Raw genomic sequence first — 18,067 nt, forward strand, 5'->3', positions numbered from 1 at the left:
TTTGCTCCAGCATCGATCCGCGGCTGCACGTGGGGAGTTGAGCTAGCAAAAGCACCGAGTTAGCTGAAGCGAACTTCAGAAAGGGCAAAGGAAATCTGAGATTTCCACCCAGTCGTGAGGGTTCACAGCAGATTGCCCCGCTCGGCGCCCTGCGGGGTCCCTCGCAGGAGCAGCCAGGCCACACGCTGCACTCCCATGGCAGGGAGGCACGGGGTGCTCTCCTGACCCCTTTTTTCTGGGGTTAACCCATCACGAGACATCCGAATGCCTCCTACAGGAATAAAACACTTAACCTTTTTACAGCAGCGCTGCAGGAACCTGGTTTTAAAGAGGAAACCTGGGCCTGACCCAAGGGCTTTGACTCGCCCTGCTCACGCAAGTGGTGCTGAACAGCTCCACCACATGCTCCTGGCTCCGGGAGGCAGTTATCTGCACAGAAGGTAACATTTTGGTAACCATGATCCACCACCAAACATGCCCAGAACAACCAAAGAAGGCATCGGATTCTTTACTGTTTTGCTTTTGCATCCCTCAGAGTAAAAAGATCAGGAAAATAAATCGCCTCCAAGAAAGACTCTGCCTCGCTGAATTAAATGTCTGGCTCTCCACAGGGAGCGCAGTAATTGCACTGAGACCTTGTTCACGCAGAGACAGTCGAATCAACAGGAAGGAAAAATTAAAAATTAAAGACCTGTATTTTAATTAAGCCCTCTGGAAGTCAAGAATAACAACAGATGCATCCACAGCTACAGGGGCTTCAGGCACAAGATGGCAGCTGGGGCAGGAAGACTCTTGCTTCCCACTCAGGTGTCCTCTGTCCAGGTTAAACACTGTGAAGATACCGTTCCTGGAGGCAACCTCATTCTAGGAGCACTCCCTGTAAGCTCAGTGCACATCGATCAGCTGGTGGAGGCAAGCAAGGCATCTGGTCACTGTACAGTTTCACTGCCCCCACGTCACTTCAGCACTTCAGGACAGCAAGCAGCCTCCTTCCCCGATGCTTTCAACCTCAACCTTGAGTGGTTTGCTCTTGAGCTGACACTTTACATCCAAGACAGTCCCAAAATAAATCGTGAGCCACTTGAAGGAGAAGTGGAGGGAGACACCCGCCTACACACACAATTTCCCAGATAAACAGAGCCATTCTGCGCATAGCTCCGGGGCGGTTGTGCGGGACAGGCCAGAGCGAGAAGCCCTGCACAGCATTTTTCCAAGACAGCTGCTAAAGCAAGGTATGAACACTTGCAGAGTGCAACCGACCAACTGCACACACAGTTTCCTATGCCTGTTTTGCCCAGGCAGAGGGGCACAAGATGTGGTTGTACTTGTTGCACTCACATGCTAGATGCAGGGCTTGGTGCTGGCCCAGGGGAATCAGCTTGGGGAGAAAAGCTGTCCTCAAATGTCACTGATGTGTCAGAGCGAGGCCACGAGGGGTATCCATGGTAGAAAACACAAGAGGAATGGTTCTTCGCGCTCCAAGGCTTATGAGCTAATTCCCTCTAATGATTTCATCTTGGTTCCGCTCTCTGGTAGCCTACAAACCAGGAACAAATTAAACGAGACGGAGGTCGAGCACACCAATTTCCTTCATGCCAGAAGCGTAACTTGCACAACTTGCAGAGATGTGTCACGGTCCTGGATCAGCCGCTGCCACCTTCTCCTTCGTTCACATGTCCCACCAAGCTACACGGCGGGTTTAGTCAGCTGTTTTGGCTACAGATGCATTCAAGTAATCTTTAAGAAGCCAGGAAACAATTGCACAGCAAGTATTTTTCATTGTTCTTGTTCTCAAGGATCTTGAAATCCACTTCCCAGCATTAACAGAGAATTAAGCTCTTAAGATTCTAGGGCCTAAGATCCACAGAAGTGCTGCAGCAAGCAGGTCTTGTTCAAACAGGTAAGAGGATGGCAGCTTATTTTATGCAACAGGCTCTACCCAGGACCTCACAAGGACACACACGCATAGCCAGACACTACCTTTTACTGCTGAAATACTGTCCTACTCACTACAAATGGATTGTGAATGTTCCCGCACCAAAATGAGCTTGCAAAAGGGGTGAGGGTGTCAAAATTTTGCAACTTGCATCGTTTTGCAGAGATCCTAGAATTTTGCATGGACATTTACTATTTGAGGAGCAGTATTCAACTAATACAACCAAGAATTAAACCACACCTGAGATTAAGCACTCCAATCCAACATTTTAGTGGGAAAATGCAAAGTGCTCTTTGCTCTTCCCTCAGCAGGCCAAAACGTTGCTGGTTGGCTCTAGGGGCCTCACCCAAGGCAGGATCTCTGCACGCCAAATAATTTTATCACCAAACGTGGACTTGACATATTCCATTGACTCACTTCGCAGTGCCTGTCACCTCAAAAGGAAAGGACCTCACAAGGGGTGCCCACAAGGGTTAAAGTGAAGTCTCCACAACTCCAAATATACTTTCCAGGTAGCCAAGTGAAACTGTGTGCTAGCTGGCAGCTGTGTCCCACCACGTTCTGACTACCTGACTGAGACCTGTGGTACTCCCAGTCACATCAGCAGGACATCAGCCCCTTTGTCTCCAACTGCTTGCCTCCAGCTATGTGCTCAGAACTGTGCTGCGAAGACACTGAAGCTTTCTCTCCCTTCAAGAAGTTGTTTCAGCAAGAGCTGAAGCTGTTTTCTTCATGCATCTGGTGACCTCAGACAGCACCTTGGTTCTTGCACATTCAGCTCCTTACACTTCATTTTGATGGTTTCAAATCAATCTACAGGACAACTTAAAGGAAAAAACACAAAGCAGGGATTAGGTCTGTTTCTCAGACAAGCAACGGAGCACAAAGGAGTTTGTCTATCTCACCTACGTGTTCACACCATGTTACCTGCAAAGCCAAGCACAGGCACAAGCCTATTTAAATCCACCTTTCTCAGCTTGCCTCTTCAAATCCACCACAACTGCATGGCATCCTGACACGAGCCGAAGAGCCCTCGGTACTGGTGGATTAGGTTTGACCGATGTTTTAAAAGTTTTGAGGGAGTAGGAAGGTGATAACAGCTTTAAGGACTAGAGTAAACAAATAGTGAAAAGCTGACTGATGGTTAAGGCTCCTTTGCAGACTGCCAGGACGACATTTTCTATACTATGGGTGACACAAACACGTCTGATGTTTGTCGCACTAATTCAGTAGTAGATGGAGAAGGCACCACTGCTAAGGAACAAGCAGCAGGATGGAGACAGACCAGGAACAGCCACATCCAGCTGACCGAAGGCCAATGGTAGCTGCATTTCTAACAAGCCCACATGAGAGAGCCAGGCCCCGCAGCACAGCCTCTGGCCCAGAAAGCCTCGCAGCGCTGAAATGCCGGTGTCCCATCCGAGCATCTAACGACAGCAGTCAAAACAGCATGTCAGGGAGGGGGAGCCTTTAGGATATGGGCTCGTCAGGCAATTTCTGGAGCTTGGGCTTCATTCCTCAGCTGGCCAGCAACAAAAGGCAGGCACAACCCACTACGCTCACGTGAGCCAGCCAGGGCAGAGGGCAGCTCCCCACCACATACCTTACAGATCAGAGCAAAAGCGCATACCCAAATAATGTGCAAACGAAGGGAGACTGTGGGAACAAATGCAAAAACTGAACGGGTGGGTAGGGGATGAAGAGGAGACTTCCAGCTGGAACAAAACCAGCAGCGATCCCCTCCCTGGCACACCTTCCTCGTGCAACCTGCCTTCCCCTCAGTGCTTATCAGCTGCCAGGAGCCGTCCCCACCTGCCCCGAGCCCTCTGGGACCAGCAGGAGCAGCACACAGCAGCCAGTGGATGAGAAGGACCAGCAGAGCAAGAGGCTCTGCGTAAAGCTCTCTTACAGGCTCGAGAAATGGAAGGGCTAAAGAAAACGCCTCAAGGCACCAGCACCTCGCAGTGAATGAGGCCAGCTCCTCCGGGTGAGGACGTGCTTCCTTCTCGCCCCCTCCGGAGCATGGCTGATGGCAAACACTGATGAGCAAGCACTCTCCCATTTGGTTAATTTCAAAAGGTGAGGTGCTATTCTGCTTCTGTCTCCAGGCTGAGTCCTGCAGATGTCCTGGTCTTCCCCCTCTGTCTGCACATCAGCCATCAAAGGCACAGCCAAGAGGAAAAACCAATGCCAGCAGGAGCCATGACTCGAGGCCCAGGTCAGAAGAGCTCGCAGCATGGGGCTGCTCTGCTTGGCTGACCCGTCACGGCACTCCCTTCATCACCAGAGCTCAGGACCAGGAAGCCTCCAGCAGAGAAGTGGGCTAGGAAAGACAGATGGGGTCTTGGAATCCCTACATCAGAGCCTGCTCTCAGCCACGACCAACTTGCCAGCTCTGCCTTATTTCCCTCCACTTGGAGTAACTTCCACGACATCTCCTGGCACAGAGGCGAGCCAAACAGTCTGATGCTCTGGGGACCAGGCAGGATCATGCCATGGGGCATGGAAAATTACTTCTCATTCAGCCACCCCTCAATGCATGAGCAACAGTCAGGTCTAGCGAGACACTACGGGACGTAGGCCTTAAGAGCAGGTGCTCCTCTGAGAGACCCGCCTTACACCACTCTGAATAAACATACCGTCTGAAAAATGATTCAGAGGGGTTTTAATGAGTTTTATTCTTTCACAAGCTCCCTTTTCCCTCAGTGACCCACACAGGCCCAAGGAAGGTGGCCCACTCCCAATGGCCTGCCGTACCGCACCTTTGATTTAAGCCAGTTGCATGGAGTGCCGGATGAAGAGTTTTTTTTTTTTTTGCAAAGTTTGCAACATGGCCTGAAATAAACAAGACAGGAGAACCACACAGGCATAATTTACAGCCCAAATGGCTGCTTGCTTTTTTACTGAGAACTCAAGATGTCCCGTAAGGGTGAAGACAGCAGCCAACAGCAGTGAAAAACATGAGCGAACTTTGATGGTACGTTTGGTATCAGCCAGCAGAGCAACCAAATATGCAAAGCATCCTGCTGCTGGGCTTGCTTTCAGACTGGAAGAACACTTCACAGATCCCAGCGCTGCCCTCATTGCAACACGTCTGCCATTCTGGCCTTCTTCCAGCCCAGGCACGTGCATCCAGCCACCCTCATAGCACGGGGCCAACGGTCTGCGCTGATCCCTTACGTGCCCCACGTTTAATGCCGCTCCCTCCTCTGCTGACTACAGAGATGAACGGGATGGCAGTCAAAGACATAGGAAAATTCATCACCTAAGTTAGAATCATTTTTTGTGCACAATTCTCATCATGCCTCAAGCACAAGAGGACTATTTAGCACTCCAAAGTCTGACTTCTTTCCAGCACACAGAAAAATACAGCCCTCATAATCTGAACTACCACGAAGGAGCAGCACAGGGGAAGCTGCAACTCTAGACCCCAATGTATTCATCAGCAGATAAGGTGAGGAGAACCACCAGCTGTGATGAGCAGCCTCCGCAGCCATAGCGAACAGGCTGCGTGAGGCTGGCAGAATGCAGGACCCAGCAGCACTGAATGCTTCCGAACCCCAGAGCACAGGTTTGTTTATGCACAGGTGCTTCACACGAGGGACTGCACTTCTGACAACTGATTTGCTCTCTGGCCACAGCTCAAAGGACGTTTCCAAGTCAAACAGGTTAAAATAGTTATAAAAGGAAGGTTCTTTCTCAGCGGCATTTATTTAGATTTGAATGGTGCCAGTTTTTACAAGGCAACAGCACGCAGCTGACAAAGCAAGCTCCATCAGCGCTAAATATAATCCACAAAGAACTCCAGATCCTGCCACTAAAGCTGGGGAACTCTATTCAGCATTCAACACATTAGAAACACTGGTTGACATCCCTCAAAACGGAACAAAACAACTAGGGTAAAGCAGCTAAAGCATGCTATCCCTGGCAGATTTGTCTGCCGAGCAAGGAGGGGGCAAGCTGAGAGGAGCTTTGCAACATTACCAGTGGTCAAGAAAGGGCTGAAACTGCAAAAGCACTCAGTTCCCCTTGGAAGAAAAGAAAATGCCTCCTGCTGCCTTTGGTTGAGGCTGTGCTGTGCTCCAGCATCCTCGCATTGCTTCCATCAAATATTCTGGGCAGCACTTGCTTATTTGCACACTGTCTGCAGGAGATAAGCCGGGAAACGAATCACAAAAGGCCAGGAATAAGGGAGCTGGTGAGATTTTAAAAGCCAAATGCTTGAGGACATCAAACTAGGCAACGTGGTTAACTGAATGGCTGAAGTGGAACTACCACCGCTACCGCCAGGGAAGGAACTTCTGCAGTAACCAGCAGCAGGATTTCAATTTCCAGACCCAACTGAACGGGACTGGAAAGGATTACAGGGAGCGCAGTGCCTAGCCTGCTGTCAAGCACAGCACAAGCTCTGCACCAAAGGCCTTAAAAACTACAGAACCAGCCAAAAGCGCGCTAATGAGCAAAAAACTAGGACCTCTTGCAGTCTTTAAAGCTGACCTGCACAGGTTACTCAGCAGCGCAGCTGAAGCAGGTTTCACATCGGCGAGGACTGTGATGTACCTTCCTTCCCCCAGCTTCGAGGCAGGAATGTGTACCACCAGGCTGTCCCTCCGGCCTGGGGGACAGCTGGATTGCAGCGGGGTTGCAAACGCCTCAGGCTTTCAGAGCACTTCTGATCCACTCCTAACGAAGGCAGCTTCCTTTAAGGAAACCGCCAGTCCCCGGGTGATCTCAAAATGTCTCTCAACAACACTCAGAATACATCTTTTTCTCCCAGTCTTTCCTTTCACATCTAAATATACCCTGCACGCTCTACTTTGAGGAGCCGCTGCTGAAATAAATAGTGCTTGTTTGGAAATAACTCACCACGTTGTCTATATGTTTTCTTTTCTATAAAAAAAGAAACAACAACTCACAATTGAGATTTCACTGCATTGCTCACAGAAAAGGGAGAAAACCTGGCAACTCAGACTTTGCTTACCCTCCTTCCTGAAAGCTCACAGCACCTTTGGGTTTACCAGCGAAAAAAGGAACCACAATTTTTACAAGAGGAGTGTGGAAGAACCACCAGTGGCAATTGTTTGCGGTGGCGGGCACAATGTAGTGATTTGCTCTGGAGAAACATTTGCATTTGCTTAATATTCTAATCCTCTTCAGCAGCTGTCGGAAGTTGAGCTGGCAAGCAGAGATTCAATATTATTTTGATATTACATTTCTTCAGCATCACGGCTGGCGATATTTCATTCCTGAAAGCGGGAAGAGACCAGCAAAGCAAATCAAATGCCTGAGTTTGTTACTTCAATTTGTCAAAGTATTTATTAAAATATCAGAGTGACTCGTGTAAACAAGCAAAACAGCGAGCTGTGATGGACACCGGTTGGCACCGCTCAGGACTTGTTCCAGAGCTCTGTAAGATTTTTAATGCTGCATACAGGCAATAAGAACAAGCGGTTCACAACAACCGTAACCCATTCAGCGCCCACAACCTTTCATCAGCCCTAGGAGTTCCCGCTGAAGCCAGCCTTATCAAGTTAAAGTGTAGATGTTCTGCAGGACCGAGCACAGGCGGAGGTAAATGAGGCATGAACAAGTGGATGGATGTGAGGCGGTATTAAGGCTCACTGCTGGGAGAGGTTACCTAGGAGCCCACCCAGCACGGAGACAGAGTTACTCCATCTGTGAGCAGGACACACAACCAGACCGCTCATGGAGAGCAAAGCCACAGCCAGCCCAGTCTCAGCTCCCTGAAAACGCTCTCTGCTCATACCTTCGCCTGATGCAATCAGCTAATGCTCCATGACAGCGATGCTCAGAGCAAAGAGGTATCAGCATCGCTCTGCGGTCACTTCTCCTGTTTACGGATGAGTCGAGGAGCATCCTGAAAGCAGATACACACACTCAAGCTGTCTGAAACCACTTCTGTCACATCAGGACCATCGGTGGGATGAGATAGGAGCAAGCTGCTGTGTACCACAACCTATTTCAACCATCAGGGCAGGATGTATCCTGCCTTTCATACTTCCTTGACTCGGAGGATCGCACCCAACCCCTGATTTTTACCATACGACCACAGCTGTTACCACACACATCAAACTTGGCTTTGGGACCTCTGGCTAGCCATATATGAAATGTATTTACGTACATTACATGCTTCTGACTGCTGAGATTTCCATCAAGAGACTCAAACAGACTAAGGGGCAAATGACCTCCTAACACCGCGTTTCCTGTAGTTAGATGTTCCACATCTGGCATATTGAGCTGAGATTTAAAAGGCTGAGGCAAGAAGTTCTCTGTTGGGCTACCTGCTTCATTAAACCTCTGTACCCATCTGCTACAAGGCAATCCAAATCCAGCATCCCTCACGCTCTTTTCCTTGGGAGCCAGGGTACTTACACTGAAGCCACGATGACAGGGCCTATTGCTACCTCCTCACACCTTATAAGTAGTAGAGCAAAACCTCCCATCTTAAGACTTTGGAAACAGCTTGCAAGAAGTCTCCCAAAGCCGTGGTTTGGGATGGCAGCCAGCACCAAGGCAGTCAAATCCATGTCTCTGAAGAAATCATATTTCCCTACAGAGACTGAGAACAATAAAAGGGTTTGGGGGGCTCTGGCACATGATCTTGGGCTGCCAAAAAGCCAGTGTGGATTTGCTATTGCTCCCTAGGTGTTTATTTTGAGCCTTCATTTCCCACACTCTGAAGCAAAGGTCAGCTCATCAGCTCACAGCAAGCACCTCGAAACTGGCTGAAGGGAAATGAGAACCGAGGGGAATGCATGCTACGCAGAGATTTTACTAAGAGACCTTGGTACATTGCATATGTGAGAATTCTGCCCCCATGTATATGTTCATAAACAGACAAATTACTGAGTCATTTTTCTGCTTTCACACTTAATCAGTGAGAACACCGCATGTTGAGACATGGCCGCCAGTGACCGATGCTCGGCAGGGTTTCTACTTGCTGATGTGCCACCTCAAACACAGATTAGCTTCTACTCGCAGCAGCTCCTCTTGCAAGGCTGTTGGAGAGCGTGAATTCACTCACAGGAGGAAAGCCCAAAGTTACTCATACAATAGGTTGGAAAATCTGGTGATAATTTGGGAAGCAGGACGGCCCAGGAGACTGTCAGCAAGAGCAGCAGCAGTTTTCTAGCAGAGGACAGAAAACAGAGGAACAAAAGCTAGAGATGGAGCCTGCGTTCAGTACTGTGCTGTTCAGGAGGCTGATGGTGCGAGATGAGCTGAACTGCTGAAGTTTCCCGAGACTGGAGAATTGTGCACACTAAGCTACACCAAATTCTGCCTTTAAACAGGAACAAGCCTTCCGTGTTGTCCTGACATCAATAAATCTATTTCATCTTACCTCTGAACAGATGTTGGCTCTTTGTATCGCTGTGATTCGCTCACACACACACAAATCCTGGCAGCACGGGGGCACAGTAACTGCAACAGAATAGGATATGCCTGCAGCTTTCAGACACCAGGGTTTGTAATGCACCGTAAGGAGCACAAAATCACAAATGCATCTCGTTCGATGGATCCAAGGAGGACGGGGAGATGCAAAGTTCCTCATTCAGCGGGAAGGTAGGGGAGAACTACCCAAACATGCCTTTGAACAACGTGCCGGAAAGCTGCAGCATGTAAGACTGGATATTCCTGATGCTTCAAACATCAGTAAAACTTTTATCTGCTGCTTCCTTTATTGCACCCCAGGTTTTACATACAACACAGCGAGAGCTAAGAAAAACCTCAGCTACGTGCCCTGTTCTCAGGGATACAGCCATCGTAGCTCCTTTGGATTTACCTTGCTCCGGATACTTCCTCTCTGCACCCAGCATAAAAGTCACGAGTGGTCAAAACGTTCCCAGAGCCTCACAAAAATCAAAGCCAAGCATTTTCAACAAAATCCTCTTTTTGCTGCCACATTCTGATCGCTTGGCTACTGGAACTGCAAACCTGTTCAGAGAGATGCCTTCACAATGAAGTGTCATTAAAAAATGTGTTTGCAGCTGTGCATATTTCCCTCCGGTCAGACAATCGTGAATTATACCTCAGCGTGTCCTTGTAGGAAAGAGGTGGGCTGTCAGGGGGACGGGGAGGGGGGGGAGAAAAAGAAAGGAATTTCTATCAAACAAAAGAGCTCCAAGAAACCGATACAACTTTGCTGGAAGCTATTCCCAGCCCACTCAACATTTTTGATTGTATACAGACATACCAGAATTCCAACAAGGGGCATTTTTCCCAGCTCAAATGTGAACCATCAGCAAATCTGGCCCCCACCAGAGAAGGAAACACGACAACCTAGTGGAAGCAAAGAAAAGCGGAGTGAAAGCATCCCACGGTTGGACTAACTCAAGAGTTTCTTCCGAGAGCCGGCCGTGGAGGCAGCCTCACAAACCCATGCCCAGCCCGCCGCTAGTCCCAGGACTCCTGCCTGGTTGCTCGCCTTACTGACAGGGCAGAGTCACTCACACCCCACTTAGAAGCACACAAGATAAGAGGGTATTTTTCCCTGCCTCCCGAGAAGTCCTGCGAAGAGCTGTGTGACTTCACCAGCATCCACCAGATGGTTTCACGGTGACCCATTCTCCAGGAAAGCATGCCCTGACTGCTGGGAAGCCAAGCACAACGCATTCCTCTCACAGCATGAAACCACGGCGGGGGCCTGTGGCAATGCTGAGAGAGGCCTGGAGAGATGTAAATGCCACGGGAACACAGGGCTGCATGCCTCTGGGACCTTGGCGAGGTCAGGGTAAACATGCCCACAAGCCCGCTCTGCCTGCACCAGGTGTTTTCATCCCCAGATCCTCGTGAACACCGGCACTGTACACAGAAAAAAACAAGAACCGGGCTGCCCTGACCTGCAGGAGGGCAGTGCTGCAAAGCAAGGCATCCAAACCCACACAAAGAGAAGCATCTTCAAAACTCCAGACTCTCAACATCTGTGCAGGGCACCCAGAAGAGCTGGGCACTTGCTGCAGACGTGGCTTCATCTGTGCTAGAGACTGAGGGACCGGCACCAGAGAGCTGGCCTTGAGCCGCAGGTGGAGCTGGAACAAACAGAGGCGCCCTGCACTGCCAGGCTGCCCCTACGTTTAGGTTACGATCCTGGAACAAGGAAACAATTGAATCAACACCACTGACTTATCACGGACTTGTTTTTTACAGACAACCAGCAGGACTTGCCATTTACACGCCAGAAAAACATTAGCGTGCTGATCGAAAGCCAAACTGAGAAAATTCATCCCTGAAATCCCCTCTCCCCGGAGACAGCTCTACGCACTCGCTTGAGCTAAACGCTCGCCAGGCTTCTCGCCCTCAAGCACATCCCCCTGGGCCAAGGGTAAAAACCACCAGAATGTTGTCCCAGGGAGCAGATTTATACTTGGACCGCTGAACGCTACACGTTGGGAAGAAAAAATCCTCTGCTTTGCTGTGGTATCTGCAAACAGCCGCAGATCTCGGTCTCACTGGGACCGAGCACAAGCAGGCGGAGCTCATCCAAGTACCTGGAGATGCTCAAAGCCTATCCGTGAAGCAAGGACAAAGCCTACTTGGTTGCTCAACTCCTTTAAGCAAAAGAAAGCAGAATCCTGGCAGAAAGAAGATACAGATCCTGCCAGCCTGAAAGAGAAATCGGAGCACCTTCAATTCTGGCACGCTCTCAGGTGCAGCACAGGGAAGAGGCAGAAGAGCAAATAACAGAGTTCAGCCCCCAGCAAGCCACCAGCGACATGAAATATATATGATCCACTTCTTGTGGTTCTCAGCTTTCCTTGCAAATCCTTCATTTTAAGGCGGTGGGTGCAACTTGAGAGGGAAAGCAGCATATCACCTTTCTAGCAGGTCGAAAGCACACAGATATTTTCACGAAAGGGGACATTTTGGAACCATCCTTTTGGCAGCGAAAGCCGCCCCGCTGGGAGGAAAAGACCAGACAGAAAGGCTGCAGGACAGCCCCAAGCACGCCACAGCAGACCCTCTAAATTGTACATCAGCACGTGGAAAGAAGGGTGGAAAGAGCTTTGGGAGAATGGGATAGATATAGAGGCCGGTGACAAACGATGCTCCAACAACAGCTTTCTTTTAAGAAGGAAGCTCTTCCTGCTGTAGTTAACCTATTTAGGTTCATAGGTTCACGCACGGGGAAAGGACCACGTACAGGACAGGCAACTCCTCGGACAACAAAAAACCCTACAAAACCTCGGCAGTAACAGGGACCGCCGCTTCCCCAAGCAGCCTTCAGATGTAGTTCAGCGGAGCCGCTCCAGCCTTTAGACGCAGCCCCAGAAGATGACCTAGTAAGGTCTTTTTCAGCCACATTTTCTGTTCCCATCATTTCTCCCCACCCCAAGAGGTCATGCAGATGAAAACATCAGCTTAACTCATGCCAGATGGGAGAGAAGTTAAGCCATATGAATCTTTGCTCGTTATAAAATTACCCTCGTTCCTTGCAGAAACATGGAAACGCTTACACTCACTGGCTGGCTGTTTTGTACATAAACAGCAAACATTTCTAGGCTGTTTATATCGTAAAGAAATTAAGCGCACATGGGTTTGACCATCTATTCCAATACCACATGGCACATTCATGAAAAAAAAACAAACCTAATTTTGAAGCTCTGCCAGGACACCAACCTCCCCCAGGAGCCCAAAATAAGACTTTATCAACTCAGTTATAGATTTACTGGGTAAAAACTTAAGATTATTTGCGCTTGTCTTATTATTATTTTCTGCAAAACTCAGTATCTGTAATTTAATCTACCCTCAGTGAGCTCCAACGTACCAGCAAAGCAAACAGAACTGAAATGTTCGAGTCCATTTTACTCCTGAACTAGACCAGTAAGGCCAAGGAGAGCTTCAGCACTGAACAAACCACTTGCCAGGGCCTCCAGAGGTCACTCCCGTAAATTTTAATGGTGAAACACCATTTGTACAGGTAAGAGGACCATGAGAAACTGTTACATGTGCAGCTCAGCAAGCCACGCTCCTACTACAGAGTCATCAGCAGTCGCAGACCCAGTGCCGGGGTGCCCGACGCTGGATGGCACAAGCTGTATTTGTGCAGTCCCGTCGGAGACCAGGAGCGCACGCCTGAATTTGCATACGAATCGGTGTGAAAGATTGGGTTACATCCCTGAGAATCTCCAGCAGCTTTGGTTACGCTGTCGGACACAAGAATTAGAAAGTGCCTGGCTGACAATCTCCTCGCAAACCCCGCCGGAGACCTTCCCCCTGAGCGAGGCAGAGGGGGCAGAGCCCCAAGGCCAGACCTCCCCGACCCAGCCACCCCACGCCTCATCCCACCCCACAGCTTTGACAGCAGCAGCCCCAAGCTGAAGATGCCTGGACCGCCCGGGGTTTCCAGCACACGGCTAAAACACAAGGGGCTGGGCCTCTCCTCCCACGGCTTGCGATTCCCAGAGTCATTAAAAGTCATTTCCCTGGCCTGAGGAGAAGCTCTGCTAAATTAGAAATGTGGTGCATGCATCGGGAGCACAACCTGCCTATTGCTTCTAGTCGATGCCCCCACTGCTCCATCCCTGCGCCCACGCGGCCGCTCGGCCATCACGCAGCAAAAGGCAGCAGGGGCCGGATCCTGCTGACACACGGCCCACCTCCTCACCCCCGACCCCAAATCCTGGTCGGTTGTACCACGTGGGCTCTCAGATGCTTGTGTTGGTGCAAGGCAGAAGGTGTTGGCAAGGGGCAGCCTAAGAGAGGCGACGAGGAGCCTGCGGACACATCAGGCTCAGAGGAGCTGGGAGCCAGCTGCAGCCTTACCGGAGGTGTGCCAGGCAGAACATCCAGCCCTACGAGCGCCTGAGCAAGGGCTCTGCAGGGACAGAGCTGCTGGGGCTGTGCTGCACCAAGCAGAGGACAGGAAACTGCTTCATGTCTCACACCCACCACCACTCACCGTGCAGATGGAGAAGGAAGAGGGGAGGGAGCCCTGATGCCGGCTCCCCACGGCCTGGAAACAAACCCCACAATTGCTCTGCTGGGAACCGTAACGTCCCCGTTACAAACCACCAAGCTGACCCAGGGGAGGCTGCAGTGAAATCAGGACACACGTGACGAGGTGGAAAAGACTCTGCGCGCGTATCTGATGAGCTGGAAAGCCTGCAGGACTGTCATGAGACTCGAGCCCATGCCACGGGCACCCTTTTTCAGAGCAGCCCCTCCAGAGACACTCAAATCTAGCTCTGGCACAGCCTGCAGCTGGAGTATGCTCTCCCTGAAGAAACTCAAGACTAACTGACCTCAAACGATCCTGCTATATTTGTAAAAACGTGTGCGAGGAGACGTCCTCCAACAGCCCTACCACTCTGACGGGCTCAGGAAAGAGAGCGCGTCTCGCCGAGGTTCCTGCCGGAACAGGGCTAGGGACCGCACTGCCAGAAAGCCATGAGGAAAGAACCTCTCCAGTGGGAAAACAGAGCTCTGCTTTTAAAAAGAAGGACCTAAAGCCACAATCTCACACCCAAATGCATCCAGAGAGGCTGCACCCCTTCCAGCTGGCCCAGCAGGACCGCACGAGCTATCCACACACTGACATTTCGAGCTGGTACAGACCTCCCCGCAGGCTCACCCCTTTGCTTTCAGGATGCGCTGCAAAAACGGTCACTGGGCAGCCAGCTCTTTGCAGCAGACACAAGGCTGAGCTCCTCCTCAGCTGACCCTCGGAAGCTGCCAGGACAGCTACAAAACCTGGTGGTGCTCCGGCTGGAACAGCCGCGTGCTGCAGGGAGGGGAAGACTGGCTGGAAACCGCCTCAGAGATCCCAGCCACGAAACCACAGCCCCGGCTCAGCTAACGGGACCACCGCGCTGCACGGAAGGGCAGCCCCGTGCACCTAGCTGGGTGTTCCCGCTTCTCCTCCACGCCACCTGCTAGTCTGATTTTGTGCTCTTGTGGTGGTTTTTTTTTTTGCCGTGTTGGGATGAAGCAGATGGGCTGAGCGCCGCGAGCGTTTCCCTTTCCAGCGGCAGCAGTGTGCCTGCGCGCGCTCCTCTCGTGGCACAGCCTGGCAAGCAGCTGCACGGCGAGGGAACTGCCCTGGCACACGATCCCACGAGAGCTGCTCTGTGACGAGGCACTGCCAAGCCACCATCTCACCGCTTTAACGAGCACCCAGCGGGACCGACGTGCTCCCAAAGGCGCGGGCACCGCCAGCTCCGTGCCGACAACGTGCCCCAGCCCTTGCAGCCGTTCCCTCTGACCAGGAGGGGGGACAAGCTGCATGTCACCAGCCTGTCACACCAGCACGGTCACAGAATCAGTGTGTACAGCTTGGGGTTGCTTGCAGATAGGACAGAGCAGACCTGAGCCCCTGCTGGTGCTCGGGAGCTGGGGTGCGCCTGGTGTCAGCGTGCTCCCCAGGCAGAGGCCGTCCGCTCAGCAGAAAGGGGATACAGACTTGTATAGCCTATATATAGATAAGGCTTCCTAAGAATCTCTTGACGGGGCTTATTCTCTGCTCTATATCTAGATCTGGCCGCGTGCCTGCTGGGAAATACACATCAGACAGCGTGTGTGCGAGCTGTGGCTCGCTCTGGCCATTAAGGAGAGCGCGCCCTGCACTTTCCCTTGCTGCACCCTTGAAGCGCAGGGCCAGGAGCACAGAACGAGCTCCGGGGTTTCCCCTATCTCCACTTACAGCCCTCCGCGTGTTCCCCTGCAGAGGTGAAGGTCCCTTTCGAAATCTCCCTCCTGCACAAGGAGTTTACTTCAGGCAGCCAGGAGCCCTCACGCTACAGCCGTTTGGTCGAGAAATAAAAAGAGGAGGGAAAGACTTCTGAACCGTCAAGCTTAACAGAGCAATGGGATCCGATGGAAAGAAACAGAATCTTTCTCCAGGGGAATTTCAAGAGCACACACTTGACCCCCCTCCTGCACAGCCTCGCACCTTCAAGCCTTCATGTCTCGGCAGCAACACGAGCTTAAAAACTCCATCCTGGCTCTCCAGGGCTGCTCCTTTTTGGGCCACCTGCCCAGAAGGACCTGCAGGTTTTGGTTAAGCACCAGTGTTTCCTCACCCCTACTCCTTTTTGCTTACCTTCTACAAGCTCCAGAGCACCTGGCTGCCCAAAAAGTGGACCAGCCACAGAGGGGAGTCGGATTATCTTACCGCTGCAGGGTGAGCCGACCAAGCCGCCCGGTGTCTGGGCACTGCTCCCTGCCCAAGGGGCACACGCTGTCCCCAGGGCATTTCCCAGCACATCCAGACACCGAAGAGACAACCAGCTGATTCTCCAAACCAGCACGGAGGCTGTGGACGAGGAGCACGCTGCCACGGCACCGGAGCTGCTATTTAATGCTGACGTGCCTGCTTGCAGAACAAGCGCTCCTTTCCTTGACAACTTCTGAACCGAGATCTGAGCAACCACGCAGACTTCAAGCTCTTTCGAAATACCAGCAAGCCAAACACTGCTCTCGGTACACAAACTTCCTGGCTGGAGCGCAGTCAGACCACCATTTCCACGAGGCGCCCAGCCTCCAACAACCGCGCCAAAACAGCGCCGCAGCGGCCACCACACCACCCCGAGCCAAGCAAGCCTCGCCGTACACAACCTGATTTTCATTTTTAACACACTCTTTAAAAATTATATCGCTTTCCCTGTGGGGCAGGGGAGGGCCAACACTGGCATTGGAGCTCCTGATCAAAAATAGTTGTTGCTCGGCAAGAAACCGCGCTTGGTGTACGGACACGTGGCTACGAGATGGGAAGGAACAAGCCGGCCACCCCAGAAGGGAGGCACAGCTCTCATGACAAGTGTCACGGCCACGCAGAGCGGGCCAGGAAAGCCTGAAGTGGTCCTAGAGGAGGAAACGGGTCCCAGGCTCCAGCCCCCAACCAGGCAGCCGGCACATCTACTTTCCCCAACGCAAGGAGCGTGTCTTCCTCCTTCCCCCCGGCTCAGATGCACGAGGCAGCTTTGCAGACCCTCTGCTCCAGCCGTGCCGACCCGAGAAGAGGGTCTGCACGTGCAGAAGTCCTCGGCCAGCCCAGTTTCTGGAGAATCCCCCCCTCTGGGGCCAGAGGCTCTTGCGTGCCCATCAGAGAGCTGTCCAGGCAACTCATTGTTTTAAACAAGTGAGCGATTAGCAAGGATCCACTGTCTCCTTGCGAAGCTGGCCGCCCGCCCTGCAAGCCTCCGCGTGGCTGTGCAGGGCTCTAATCCAATTAAACCTCGCCACGAGAGGAGCTTCCCGCTCTCACATTCAATTAGGCGTGTAAGCCTCTTATCGCCCGCGCGCTGGGATCCGTTCGGGCGAGAACTCCTGAGGCACCGTCGGAGAGGTGGCGTTCGTCGAGAGAGCCGAGCCCAACACGGACGTCACGTCTGGAGCCACAGGAAGACCGCACGAGGCAGGAAGCTCACACCGCCGGCTTAGAGGGAGGTAGAAACACGGGAAAAATAAGAGACAGTGACCAGCTCCTGCCCGCTCGCGGCTGCACGCTCCCCGAGGGCTCCTCTCCCCGTCCTCCTCCTGCTTCCCCGTGGAAATGGAGCGGTCCTGGAGGAGCGCAAGAGCCCCAGAGGGATCCCCCCCCGTCCTCTCTCCAGCAGGGCAATGGGAAGGGAAAGGATAATGGAGGGCCTGGCAATACGGAGCCCGCTGGCAGCCGGCCACCAGTTCCATAGGAAATACCCTCCCTAGAAGGTCACCAGAACGGTGGCAAAGTTTGGCCCACAAGAATTAGGAAAAGCTGCCAAGACGTGACGCAGATGAAGGCAGCGAGCAGGCCAGCTTCCTGCGCGAGGCCGACACACCAGGCGCGCTTGGAAAAAGAGAGATCGAGGGTTGCAAGGAGCATAATGGCCTCTTGTCACGGCCCCGTTGTTGCTTCCCTTTTTTTTTTGGCAGAGAAGCGGGATGTTTTGTTGCCGGTTGATTAATCTATTATGCAAATCACTTCGTTGCTAATTTGATACAGCCATGAGCTCGCCATGGAAATCATCTGCGGGCACGGGGCTGGCGGAAGGAGGAGCAGCAGCAGCAAGGTCCCCTCCTGGCAGGGACCTGACCAGGGATCCAACCCCAGGGCTGCCGGAGAACGGGCAGAGCCACCGGGGAGCCCGAGGGGAAGGTTCCCCAGACACCTCCAGCTGAAAGCCCCCTTCC

At 52.0% G+C, this 18,067-nt stretch overlaps 1 protein-coding gene and 1 long non-coding RNA gene across 14 annotated transcripts in view; both read right to left on the bottom strand.

Moving 5' to 3' along the window:
* Nucleotides 1–18,067, bottom strand: part of PACS2 (phosphofurin acidic cluster sorting protein 2) — a 70,586-nt gene that overhangs the window by 48,562 nt on the left and 3,957 nt on the right. Inside the window, exon 1 of one of the 13 annotated variants that reach the window (XM_035333739.1) lies at nucleotides 513–543. The exons of the other annotated variants lie outside the window; for them this stretch is intronic. Coding sequence (XP_035189630.1) covers nucleotides 513–528 — 16 coding nt within the window. The 5' untranslated portion in view covers nucleotides 529–543. Of the gene's footprint in view, nucleotides 1–512; nucleotides 544–18,067 lie in introns of those variants that run through there. 13 annotated transcript variants of the gene reach the window in all.
* On the bottom strand, nucleotides 4,739–8,090 carry LOC118171017. The gene is made up of 2 exons (XR_004753004.1): nucleotides 5,496–8,090; nucleotides 4,739–5,241 (listed from the first exon to the last, which is right to left on the bottom strand). It is a non-coding gene; the product is annotated as an uncharacterized LOC118171017 (long non-coding RNA).

This window comes from Oxyura jamaicensis, chromosome 8 (genome assembly GCF_011077185.1).
Source record: "Oxyura jamaicensis isolate SHBP4307 breed ruddy duck chromosome 8, BPBGC_Ojam_1.0, whole genome shotgun sequence".
NCBI lineage: Eukaryota > Metazoa > Chordata > Aves > Anseriformes > Anatidae > Oxyura > Oxyura jamaicensis.